This window comes from Equus przewalskii, chromosome 25 (genome assembly GCF_037783145.1).
Source record: "Equus przewalskii isolate Varuska chromosome 25, EquPr2, whole genome shotgun sequence".
In the NCBI taxonomy this organism is placed as follows: domain Eukaryota; kingdom Metazoa; phylum Chordata; class Mammalia; order Perissodactyla; family Equidae; genus Equus; species Equus przewalskii.
Window position 1 is genome coordinate 33,088,591 of NC_091855.1, and position 13,562 is coordinate 33,102,152.

Here is a 13,562-nt window from a genome sequence, read left to right on the forward strand (position 1 = left end):
TTTATGTAAAAATAAAAGACAAATATAAATTGGAAAAAATATTTCAACATACATAAAAGATGACAAGTTAATTTTCTTAAAAATATATGAAGAGCACTCACCAATCAATTAGAAAAACCATAAATACCCTAACAGGAAAATGGACTAGCCATGAAGAGGAAGTCACAAAAGAAATACAAAAGGCCAATAAACAGGTGAAAAATGTAGGCAACAAAGCAGAAACTGGTGGGAAAAGAAAGTGCAAATCCTGGAAGAAATAGAATTGAAGGAAGCTGCGAGGTGATGTCTTATTTACTGATAACAATTACCTCAGTGTCTGACACTAAGGACGCTCTCAATAAATGTTTGCTGAATGAATGATTAAGCAGAGAGAAAGAACACAGGTGACTTCTCAAGGAGAAAGGATGCTTCAGATGTACATTAGAGAGAAGAGAAAGGTAGAGGTGTAGAACAATTTTAAGGAGGAAAAGAGTAAATTAGGTCAAGACTTTAAAACTAGAAATGAGGTCATGAGGAGAAAATCCTTTTGGGTCAAGGCCAGAAAGGCTCCGGTGAGAGTACACTTAGATAGGACAGTCTCCGAGATGAAGTTGAGAGGTTAACCATTCTCCTCAGTGTCTGAATGTGCAGCTGCTCGTTCGTCTTTCCATTCCCCAGTGGATAACAATGACTTTGCCCTTTTCCCGCCACATGTTTTTGCCACCAAATCTGACCCCACTCAGCGTAAAAGTGTGATTGACAGGAAGCTCCTCAGATTCAGGGTGAACCTGGATTCTGGTTTGACTGGGCGCCTCAGACTTGCTCTCTGACTCTAACTTCACATTTCCATTTTTTGAAGTATCTTACTGAAAACCCTCGGATTTGGGTTAACAGCTTGAGTTCTTGGGGGGTGTTTGTCTTCAGTGTTCATTCCCTCAGAGGGAAAGTAAATTCCAATGAATCAGCCCTTTCTTTCCCCACGACTAGCTAAAATGCCATTGTATTATATACTTTCAAACATTTCTTCTGGCAGTTAAATTATTACACCAATTCCATTTGTGCCACGAGCGTCACAATGCTTTCTGAAATGGGTTCTCTGCTGGCTTTGGGCAAAAGAAAGTTATAACTGCTTTCTGGAACTAAAATTAACAAAATTAAATGTTTTTAAGAAAAGGCCCCCTTTAGAGCCCCCTCAAAGAATAGTTTATTACAGAGCAGTGATTCATTTAGACACAGCCCAAAAGGTGCCTCTAAAAAGAATGAGGTTTGAGTGGTGGGTCTCTAAAGACTATTAAAGAAATGGAAGGAAAGAAGGAAAAGAGGAGGGAAGGAAACTAGAAGAGAAGGGAAGAAGGGAGAAAGAGAAAGAAGAACTTGATTTTCTGTAGGGAGCTTTGGTCCCTAGAGCTAATGTTCATAGCAAGCGTGAGGTTGTTTGCCAAATGTTTCCAGGAAATTCTAAGTAATGCAGAGTACATGATGGTAGAATAGTAACATACCGTCTTAGCTCAGGCTGCTGTAACAGATACCATAGACTAATAATCAATTAGTGAAATTTATTTCTTACAGTTCTGGAGGCTGGAAGCCCTAGGTCAGCGTGCCGGCACAGTTGGGTTCCGGGTGAGAGTCGTCTCCCAGGTTTCAGACTGCTGACTTGTTTGTATCCTCACGTGGCAGAGAGCAGAGAGAGAGAGGAAGCAAGCTCTCTCTGGTGACTCATGGACCACTGATCCCATCACGAGGGCTCCACTGTCAGGACCTCATCCAATCCTCTTTACCTCCCAAAGGCCCCGCCTCCTAATGCATCACATTGTGGGCTAGAGTTTCAACACGTGAATTTGGTGGGGACATCAACCTTCATTCTGTAACACATAGGAAGTTTAACGAGTTTATTGGAAAGAGGTACAGACTGGGAAAGAACATATATTATGATATTATTAATACATTTATTTCTTAAGTCTTATACGATTCTGTCATTTAGTGTGCCCTGGCCATGCGTCATTCTTGTTACAACATCATACATCTAAGGAAAACCATGAAAGGTGAGAGGGCCACCAATATTCTCCAGGTCTTTGGCTTTCAAACTGGATTTCTGGAAGCTCTAGGATCCTACAAAGGGGCTGAGAGGCTGCTGTGGGGAGAGGGAGGGTGGTGAGAATGTGGGCTGGGAGCCACCACTTACAGCTGATGAGCCAATATTGATACATTATTATTAACTCTAGCCCACATTTCCCATTAGGGTTCTGTGTTGTCTCTGTGTCGTACATTCAAGGCAGCACTCAAGGCCTGGAGCTTCATTGTTTTGCTGTCACCTAGAAGTCAATAAGATAAAAGGGAACGGGCAAAATAATTGAAGAGGTTCTAGAGGATGCCCAAATGACCACAGAACATATAAAAAGATGCTCGACTTTATTAGGCATCAAGGGAATGCTAATTAAAACCACTGTGTACCCGTCAGAATGGTTAAAATGAATATTGGCAAGAATATGAAGGAACTAGAACTCTCAGATATTGATGAGGGCAGGGTAAATTGGTACATCCACTTTGCTGAACATATGCTTATCCTATGAGTCATCAATTCCACCCCTAAGTGTATGTATCCAAGAGAAATGTGTACATATGTTCACCAAATGACATGTACCAGAATGTTTATAGAAACACTATTCATAATAGCGCCAACTGGAAATAACCCAAATGTGTATCAACTGTAGAATGCCCTCTTTATCCCACCCGTCCAAGGCCCTCAGCTGTGCCTGTTCCTTAATATCAAGCAGGTTCAACAAATTGCTTGATTTACAGGTAAATTTCCGTTAAATTCCAAGTCCCTTGCAGGCCTCCTCTTGAAGCTCCGCTAAGTCCTTTGCACCGAATTGTCACTGAAGAATGGAGGGAGGAGCTGGAGGGGCAGAGAAATAGAGGGGAGGAGATGCCTGTTGAAAAAGTGGCAAGTCCCAGAAAGAAGACATTTTACTATCCATTGCTATGTGGCAAACCTCCTCAAATTAGTGGCTTAAACAACCACCACGGGCATTGCTCACAGTTCTGTGGGTCTGCTGGGCTCAGCTGGTGGTTCTTCGGGTCCATGAGCTATCAGCTGGTGTAGCTCATGCAACTGCATTCAGCTGGGAGCTTGACTGGGGCTGGAATGTCCAAGACGGCTTCACTCAGCATCTGGGGAGGCTGGAATGGCTGGAATGGCTGGGCCGCTCACTCCAACTGAGTGGTCACGCTTCTTACACGGTGGCTCAGGAGTCCAAAGAGAGAAAAACGAAATTACTAGGCTTCTACTGTCTAAGCCTGCGTCACTTCCACCACATTCAGTTGGTCAGAGCAAGTCTCAAGGTCATTCAGGATTCAAGGGGAAGGGAAATAGCTTCAACTCGCCATAGGACAGCAAGTGTTTACAAGGATGGGAGCAGTTTGCTCTAAATCATCTTTGGAAACAGTTTACTACAGACAACAAGAGGAAAGGAGGGCAGTCTAGACGGGGAACCTGCATTCAGACCAAGCCGCCACTCTTTATGAAGATTACCTGGCTTGCTGGTGCCTCAGTTACCCCCCTTGTAACATGAAAAGCTTGGACTAGAAGGCTGTGAAGTCCCTCTCAGTTCTAACAGTGTGTTTCCGTAATCTGAGTAAATACAGCGTCCTGGTGAGAACCCCGGGTGTACATTCCACTGACCCTCTGAGTCTTCTGTCCTTAAGAACCTCCTCCCCATCGCCCACATGCTCCCAAGGATAATCCGTGGCATCTGTTCTTGCCTCCTTTTTCCATCCTAATTGGAGGGTCTTTTAAAAAAAACACCCACCCAACTCCTCTGTAGTTTCATCATACACAAAGAGGCTTAAAATTTCCAAATCAAAAAGATTTTCATAAGAAACCGTATATGCAAGTCAAGCTTTGATTTCTCAGTGTATTGAGAAGAACGAATCAAGAGGGATGCTGCTTCTGAGCAAGTGTTTGCCTGCAATCTGAGGAAAGCTTCCAGAATATTTTAACATATTTTTCTCTGTTTAACAGTAATGATACGAAACATTAGGGAAAAATTAAATTACCCATCTTATCACCACCCTGAAATCGAGGGTGATTAAGAATTTTGATTTTAACCTGATTAAGAATTTTGCCTCTTTCCCTTTATGTTGTTTTTTCTGTGTATATTTTGGCAGACGTTGTCAGTTCTGGGGTCCATCTTTTCCCCCAGGGACTCGGGTAGTCCTGACCCATTCCCCTTGTAGATAATTCGTTTGACAAGTGGGCATGTGACTTGGTTTTGATCAATGATATATAATGGAAATTTTGCCAGGAGGTTTCTGGAAAGGATTCTCTGCTCTTATAAAGACAGGAACGCAACATTTTCTGGCCCTGGACACTGGCATGTGAGGTGGTGATGCCTGAACTGTGGGCATGAGAGGAACTAGCCACCATGTTGATGGGGCCAGGACCGGAAAGGTGAAATGGTTTGGGGTCATAGACCATGTTCTAAAGCCACCCAGTTAACCATCCCTGGAGCTCCTTATCTCTAAACTTCGTGTTCTATGAGATAATGCATCCCCTTCATGTTCAAGCCACCTCTGTTTATGATTTGCTGTTAACTGATAGTCAAAAACATCTTAACTGCTACGATATGTATATAGCTGCATAAAAATATTTTATAAAGTTTGTTCCTTCACAACAAATATTTAATGAGGATGCCCCATGGGCCAGGCATGAGTCATTCTGCAGACACACTTTAGCTCTGCTGTTTTCCCACTTTTCTCCAGTCATTAAGAACTCTGTATATATCATTTTAATGACTTCATTTTAATGGCTACTTTATTTAGTCATTTCCCTATTACGTGACATTTAGCTCGTTGAGGATTTTCATTGTTATAAGTAAAGACATGGTTAACATCAGTGTACGTAACTTGTCACATTTCTGATAACTTGGAGGATGTATTCCTAAAAACAAAAAGCCAGAGAAAAAGATATAAATATTTTTAAGATATTTGATACCTATTCCCAAATTGCTTTCTGCACAGTTTGTGCCAATTTATACGTCCCCATGCAGTTTGAGATTTTTTCCCCTGCATCTGAGGTCACTCTTGTAATATACATTTGTGTTTTTTTCAAATGTTTCTAGAAGAATTCTGATTGAAGTCTACAAGACACATTTACTCAACAAATCAATGACTTAAAAGATACAGCACATGGGCCTTATTAGGATCCTGATTCATTGGGATCATTAGTAAAAAGATATTTTTGAGAAATTTGAATGTGGACTGGGCATTATTGGTGTTAAGGAATTAGTGTTATTTTGTTAGTTGTGATAATGGCATAGTGGTTGAGTTGGGAAAATAAAGTCCTCATCAATTACAGATGCATCACTATAAATGAATGAAATGGCATGCTGTCTAGGATTTACTTTAAAATACTCCAGCAAATAAAGTTGGTATGCTTGGATGGGAGAAACATGGTTGGCAAAATGTTGACATTTGCTGAAACTTGGAAATAAAGGTTTATTATAGTATTCTCTCTACCTTTGTGTATGTTTGAAAAACTATCATAATGCAAAGATTTTAAATTTCTTACCTTGATTAAATTGTTAAAAGAATATGTAGTCGACAGCATATACATAAAAGACTGGGAGACTGCAGGCCTGCTCTCCTCTTTTGATAATCTTCATGGTCTTGATGAAGGACACCATTGGGGTTGACTGGGACCCTGGCAGTCCCTGGTTGCTTCATTCCGGGCCCCAAGGACAAGAGGGAGCCTAGTTTGGTCCCAGGAGCACCCTTAGGGGTTATAGTCACATTAAAACAGATCTGAAATGATTTATGGGAGCTAGACCAAAGTAGACTGCCAGGTGAACTTCCTTGGCCTCCAAACCAAACTCGTGTGCCCTTGGTCCCCAATCAGCTAGCTCATGTGCTCCTAGACTCGGGGGCTGGACACAAATCAGATGACTTCAGACTTGAAGCATAGGGAACAAATTTTGTATTGAAATGCACCACTTGTGACAATCAGTTTCATCTGTGTGCCTCTGAAATCCAGGGAGACCGAAATGCATGGGGCGTAACAGGTTTTTAAACTGATTTAATTACATCACCTGTTGGAAGAGGAGCAAATACATTCAGAAATGTGTGTTTTAATAAGTGAAGATTGTAAAGTTTCAGCTTCTGAATGCAGCCAATCCCCTGATTTTGGTACCATATTGGTTGGCCACTGTGGACTGGGTGTCTATGTGACACATAGAACTGTTGACGCTTGGTTGATTTTCCTCCCTCAATTCTATTTAAGCTGTGTACACCTGACAGTGGCTTGCACCCACTTAACATAGTCAAGTGGAAAGAACTCAGGCCTGGGAAGCAAGACAAATCTAGGTTCTAGTTCTGGCTTTACGCCTTTAGGCAAGTTACTTAGCTTCTGTATTCTTTTCTCATTCGTCAAATGGGGCTAATAGACTAGTAATTGATACCCAGCTCCCCAGCAGTGTGAGGAGGCAGTCACACCTGGCAGAGGGCAGACTTCTGACAATGCCTGTGTCCTTTTCCTCCACCAAGGAGGACCCTGAGGCTTATTATCCCCAATCCCAGGCATCCTTAGTGCTCAGCATTTGGGGGCTCAAAAACTGGGAGGCTTTCTATGAAAAAGCCTGCATTGTTAATTTACACACCTTTAAGCTCTGAGAACAGTAAACACTGTGGAAACCCTTTAACTTCAAACATCAGGAGGCTGTCCCCCGCTGCTTCCATGAAGGCCACATTTGTGCCATTTTCTGTTATTTTTGCTGATTGAAAAGAGGACAGTGATCAATCAAATACAGTAGGTAATCAAATGTCATGGATTATCCTTTCTTTAATAAAATTGAAGGTTTTAAAACCAAATAAACAAGATAGAATCTAGAAATCTTAAGTCCCTGCAACATGTTGCAAAATCACTGGGAGTCCCATTCTTTGGAAAAATCAGCATATCAAGCTTGTCAGCTGGCTTCACCGGTGTGAGCCCAAGTCACTCACCTCAAGTGAGACTGCAGTGGGGACCCAGAAGCCAAGACAACTCCATCATGCCTTTATTTTGGCCCTTGACTCCCTATGGCTTGTTTTGTAGATAGCAGTTTGTCTGTCCCAGCCTGCCTGCTGGGCTCCTTCAGGTCAAGGACCTTGTCTCGGTCACCCTTATGTGACCAAACACCAACTTAACAGGTGCTCAGGAAATTATTGCTGTTACCTTTGGCTGAGAGCTACTCCTGACATTTCCTGCTGCCCTTGTCTCCAAGAGTAAAATAATCAAGTCACCTCTGGGGTCAGAAAGGAAGGTTTTGGAAAAGAAAACATTCGTCCATTTGAATCCTGTGCTCCATGAGAAAATTATCTTCTGATTGTGGACAAGTGCCTCTCCTACCCTCCCACACACACCCCTCTTATTATTTCTGGGCCTTCCTCATTTTCGATAACTTTATCCAGTTTCTGGAATATAGTCGGGTCAATAAACAGCCCCAGATGAGTGTTTCTCCTTTTTCCTGTGTCGCCTCAGTTCTGCTTCCAATGAAGACAGCAGCGTTGCCCCTGTGCCCTCACAGCTTTGGGGCAAGGACTCCAGCTCCCATTTTTCTATCTTCTCAATGAGGAAATGTTCACAAGCTTTACTGGTTCCAGGAATTCACTGAGCCAGACGAGGTGCCCCAACGTCCTTTGATAATCAGGGACGAATTACTCGATACTTCGAGTAGTCCTCAGTTTTCTTTGGACTGGGAAGAAAAAGACATTGCTCTCAGCTCAAACTCACTAAGATTTTTCTTAATTCTCCACTCCTTCAACCCCCTCATTTCAACTTGAGCTTGGGGATAGTAATAAAGATACTAACAAGAGAAAACCCAGCAAAGGCAAAGTATTTATTTACATAACGAAGATACCTAATAAATGATATTAGATACCAAATAAACCTCCACTGCCAAGAGATGCTGAGGGCCTTTGATTTTGAAAGCAAGAGTTCTCAGAGAAGAGATTATGGTATGATTTTTCTCTCTGCCATTAAGAGCCATCACAGTTACTCCCGGTGGAATTATTCCTGGTCCCTCACTCCTTCCTTAGCAAATCATCCTGCCCATTCCACTCCATCCCACCCAGCTGAAAAGCTCAATCAGTATCTTCCTCCAGTCTCTTGGGTCTAGGCTGTTAATTTCTTGCCCTAATGTAGACACTTGTGTGCTGAGAAAGGAAAACTGAATTTAATTGGAAAGCTAAATGGTAACACAGTAGGCACATCTAGGTGTTGGGGAAAGGCGGCCCCTTGGCTCCACCTGAGGAGAGAAGGAGATCAGAATCGCAGGAGCCCACACACCACGAGGTCTCATCTGACCACTTCCCAGAGTGCACTGGGAGGCAGCCACGGGCCGAGCTGTGGCAACAGAGAAAAGTGTTGTCTTGGGGACAAGCAGGGTATTCTCAGGAAAGAAGATAATGGATGAGTCCTTGAGTTCACAATGATGCAGCCCAAGTTAGGAAACTGAACTTGATACTAAAGAAAAAATGGAACCAAGAAGGTTTGTTCTGAATAAGAAACTGAACCTGGGGAGGCATGCTCAGTACTTTTTTTGAATATGTTTGTATTCAGAGTGACTTTGATGTCCGTTCCCTCAAACAAATCAAACTTCTCATGGTTACAGAATTATTTGCTTGGAAGGAGCCCATGTCGCCCAGGGTGGGCTGACCCTCAGGGCCCCTCAGTGAGAAATGCTGAATGTATCAGTGCTCTTTTCTGTTTCTCATTTTTCTTAGTGACGCCCATTGTCCTGCAATCGGTATTCTTAGTAACATGTCTGTGTGCATGGGTAGAAAGGTCAAGAAGGTGGAAATTGCAAACAGTAAGAGGCAAAGGCAAGAGAGACGTTTTCTATTTTATTGGACGATACCAACACTGAGTTTCACTCCCAAAACATAAGAATTTTGTTTAAAAGATGGGAAAGACTTAAGCAAATTTCTCATTTCTACATAGGCTGGCACATGCTGTTTCTCTGCCTGGAACAGCGCCCCCCACCCCCCCCCACCACCACCAGCACCAGTACCACCACCACCACACACACACCCCTCCTCCTTGCTTGCCTAACTCCTTTTTAGCCTTCAGGCCCTGCTTAGTCTCCCCAGAACCCCAAGTCTGAGATGAGTTCCCCTCTTAGCAGCACCCATAGGACCCTGTACAACACACAACAGTTATCACAGCACAAAACTTATCACACGATATTGCAGTCACCTCACTAGACTAGAGTTTCATGAGGGAGGGGTCCAGATCTGTCCTTTCTGTGTTTCTATCCCCAGTTCCTGGAAGGGCACTCAATAAGTGTTCATGGAATAAATGAATTCCAGTGAGTCTGTATAAGCCTTTCTTTGGATGAGCCTTTGTTTATCTGTCTGAACAATGTCTGTTGATTATGGTTGTTCAGGTTGTGTACTGTACAAGGACATCTAGCAGAGTCAGGAGGGGAGGCTGGAATCCAGCCGCCATTCTCATCACCAAGCCATTTTTCTCTGGCTGTATCCACCCTGAGGAAGAGGTACCTTTTTCTGATTTGCACAATGGCACCATATGGGCTTTCAGCAGGGCAGCTCTGATCAACACTTAATGTCTTCAAAAGGGAGTGAGAATTCTCCCTCTCACTCCTAGAAAGGCTAGGACTGAGAGCTTTTATGAAACTATTTCTTTAGGTCCTTTGCCAGCCATCAAAGCCAAGATCTTAACCCATTCACAGCACAGACCTCCCTCACTCTTCTCTAATTTTTGTCTCTTGCAGGGTTTGGGATGACGACTCCAGCAACAGTAGGAGGAAAAGTCTTTCTGATCTTTTATGGCCTCATTGGGTGCGCCAGTACCATCTTGTTCTTCAACCTCTTCCTGGAGCGCCTGATCACCGTCATTGCCTACATCATGAAATCATGCCACCAGCGGCAGCTCCAGAGACGAGGGACCCTGCCCCCGGCGAGCCTGAAGAACCCAGGGAAGTTGGAGGTGGATAGCTTGGCTGGCTGGAAGCCCTCCGTGTACTACGTCATGCTGATCCTGTGCATGGCCTCCCTTCTCATCTCCTGCTGCGCATCAGCCATGTACACCTCCATCGAAGGGTGGAGCTACTTTGACTCACTCTACTTCTGCTTTGTAGCTTTCAGCACCATTGGCTTTGGGGACCTCGTCAGTAGCCAGAACGCCCAGTATGATAGCCAAGGCCTCTACCGCTTTGCCAACTTTGTCTTCATCCTCATGGGTGTCTGCTGCATTTACTCCTTGTTCAATGTCATCTCCATCCTCATCAAACAGTCTGTGAACTGGATTCTAAGGAAAATAGATGGCGGGTGCTGCCAACAATGCCAAAGAAATCTCTTGTGGTCACGGAGCAACGTGGTGATGCCAGGCAATGTCCAGACACGGTGCAACATCTCCATAGAAACGGATGGGGTGATGGAGAGTGACACGGATGGGCGGCGTCTCTCGGGGGAGATGATCTCCATGAAGGACTTCTTAGCAGCCAACAAGGTCTCGATGGCCATCCTCCAGAAGCAGCTATCTGAAACGGCCAACGGCTGCCCCCACCAGAGCAGCATGGTGTCCCGGGACAATGAATTCTCAGGGGGCGTAGGAGCCTTTGCGATAATGAACAACAGGCTAGCAGAGACGAGTGGGGACAGGTAGGAGCAAGGAGCGGACGCTGGCATGGAGGCCTAGGGGAGAGTGGGCGATGAGGGGACTGTCATTCAGTTCGGCTCTGCGCCATGGCTGGGTTCATCCTGGAGCTGCTCCTTCTGGCCTCCTCAAGTCCAGCTTTAGAAGTCTCGTCTTCTTGGCTCCAACAAACAGCCACCTTTCAGGGCTGCGGGAACCTGAGCCTCAATACCTTTCTGTTTATTTTTATTATTTACGACTAAACTCAGTATTTTAAAAATGAACCACAAAAGCAGTCTAAGACATTGCACTGTTTCTTTACTTACCTCGCTGCAGGGTTTTAACTGCCTACGAGAGGGAGGGTTTATGGAAGCCTGGATTTCTCGCAGCTCTGTTCTTCCTTTGGAAATAAAAGTCCTGAAGGTCCTAATTTTCCTCTGGAACTCTGAATGCCTGAATCCACTGCCTCTCGCGGCCCCTTTGAAAAAGAGCAGAAAACGTTGGAGAATGGGCCTGGACTCTGGGCTTCCTTCAGAGCAGATTTCTTCGCAGTGCTGTGGACATGGAAACCATCTATTCTACTTTTTATACCTGCGCCTCTGCTTTTGTTTTTCCCTTCTTTTATTTTTCAGATCTTAATGCGTGGCTAAGGTGTCTGTGGACCTCTGTGTGGTAAGAAAACTAAATTCGGCTTCCAGCCTTTAAGTGCAGTAAGGTGATGGGGAGGCTCACTTTTGTAACTAAAGAATATAGCTGAGGGGGCCGGCCCAGTGGCCTAGTGGTTAACTTCGGTGCACTCCACTTCGGTGGCCCGGGCTCACGGGTTCGGATCACAGGCCTGGATCAACATCACTCGTCAGCCATGTTGTGGCAGCATCTCACATATAAAATAGAGGAATATTGGCAGAGGTGTTAGCTCAGAGCGAATCTTCCTCAAGCAAAGAAGAGGAAAATTGGCAACAGATGTTAGCTCAGGGCAAAATCTTCCTCAGCAAAAAAACAATATATATGTGTGTGTGCATATGTGTATATGTATATGTATATATATATATATATATATCTCTCTGAACATCTTCCCTCTGAATGGTCACAGGTTCCATTTCATTTTTACCAGGGCTTGGGGCCCATTGCAAAGATAATGGCTGACTATTTATTAGAACTGAAAATTTAATAAATCCTCATTTTATTAACTGAGATTACATGAGTGCTCATTATGAACAGTGGGGGTGTGGAGGGAGTACCTCATTAAATAGGCATTTATTGTGCTCAGATTAAAAGGAAGCAGGAAATTAAACTTTAGAGATATGAGCATCATCTTCGATACTTGAATGGAGAAAGATTCTAGCCCAGATAATGAAATGTGGCTTCTCTTGTCTAATCTGTTTCAGTTCTGCCTTCTCGGATTGTCACAAGTCTGTTACATGACCTCCCAAGCATTTAAAACGTCCATGCTAGGAACAAGAACTGCTGATCTTCATGTAAGCAGGAGAGAACATTTTGGGGGATGAGAGCAGAGTTAAAAAGAGAGAGCTGTTGGGGCCGGCCCCATAGCGTAGTGATTAAGTTTGGTGCGCTCTGCTTCAGTGGCCCAGGTTCAGTTCCCAGGCGTGGACCTACACCACTCGTCTGTGGCCATGGTGTGGTGGAAGCCCACATGCAAAATAGAGTAAGATTGGCACAGATGTTAGCTCAGGGCAAATCTTCCTCAAGCAAGAAAAGAAGATTGACAATGGACGTTAACTCAGGGCAAATCTTCCTCAGTTAAAAAAAAAAAAAAAAAATAGAGATAGCTGTTGTTTTTGTGAGATAAGAGTGGTGTACACACAGCACTTCTAGAAATGATGAGGAAAGACCAGTGCAGCAAAGACGATAAAGCAGAAAACCTATGCCTAGTGAAACTGAAATGTTGAGCAGAAAGCATCAGAGCTGGGAGGACCCTTAGGACCCATCCCATCCAGCCGCCTCTTTTTTACACAAGGGAACAGAGGCACCAAGGGATTGCTTCTTGTCTCGGCTCTTAGGGCTGATGCTGTGCAGCTAGAACCCCAGTCCTCTGATGGAGAAGTCTGGGCTCTTCGCGGGTGCTCCACACAGCCTCAGAATCCTCCCTCAAGGGCTCCCTCTTCAGGCTGTGTTGCTTTTTCCTCCGGCTGGCACATCCGTGTATTTTCCGTACAATACCCGAAGTGCCCACAGCAGAAGTCCTGTAAGCAGCAGCGCTGGGCTTTGAACTTAGGGCTGTGCAGCTCCAAAGTCAGAGATGTTCAGCTATTACCGTATATCACTCTTAAAGGGAAGCATCCTGAAGCTACTGCAAAACCCTTGTTAGGAACCTCTGATCACAAACTGAGCTTCCCGTGGGCTCTACCGTGCACCAGCACTGTGGGGATGGCGAGAGGAGCTGGGTCCCTGCCCCTGGGGGATTTCTTGATCTCCATGTTCCTGGTACTGGCACAAAGCAGGTCCTTGCTTCTCTAACCCAGGTCCCTGGAGAACTGGGAGGTGTGCCAGGATGCCAAGGAGCATCAGTGTAAGGAAGGCTCATCTTCCTAGAGGGTCAGCTTTACGAAATGATTTTTGCAGAGATGTTGTATCAAAACACACGACTGTATTAAGTAGGATCCAAAATTGGCATAAACTTTAAACATGAAAAAAAATTGAGCTTTTGATGAGTTTCCTGAGGAGTCCTCTCAGGGTCTTGGGGAATGAGTTTGTTCTGCTCTGGGTTGGGGGTTCCCTAGAGTAAACAGTTGAGAACCAGTATAAGGAGAGAAATGCAGTACATTTACAAAGAATGGATGGAGAAATAAATGGATGGAGGAATGGATGGAGAGAGGGATGGAGGGAAGAGGGATGGAGGGAGGGATGGATGGGAGTAACATATGCCAAAAAAATTGCAAAATCAGGAATTCTTATTTACAAATCCTTATAGGTCTTTCTATAGTTACTCTTA

At 44.2% G+C, this 13,562-nt stretch overlaps 1 protein-coding gene across 1 annotated transcript in view; it reads left to right on the forward strand.

Moving 5' to 3' along the window:
- KCNK13 (potassium two pore domain channel subfamily K member 13) overlaps positions 1–11,799 on the forward strand; it is an 89,522-nt gene extending 77,723 nt beyond the window's left edge. The window contains exon 2 of the mRNA XM_008518524.2: positions 9,747–11,799. Coding sequence (XP_008516746.2) covers positions 9,747–10,639 — 893 coding nt within the window. The 3' untranslated portion in view covers positions 10,640–11,799. The remainder of the gene's footprint in view (positions 1–9,746) is intronic.
- Positions 11,800–13,562: the final 1,763 nt, after the last annotated feature.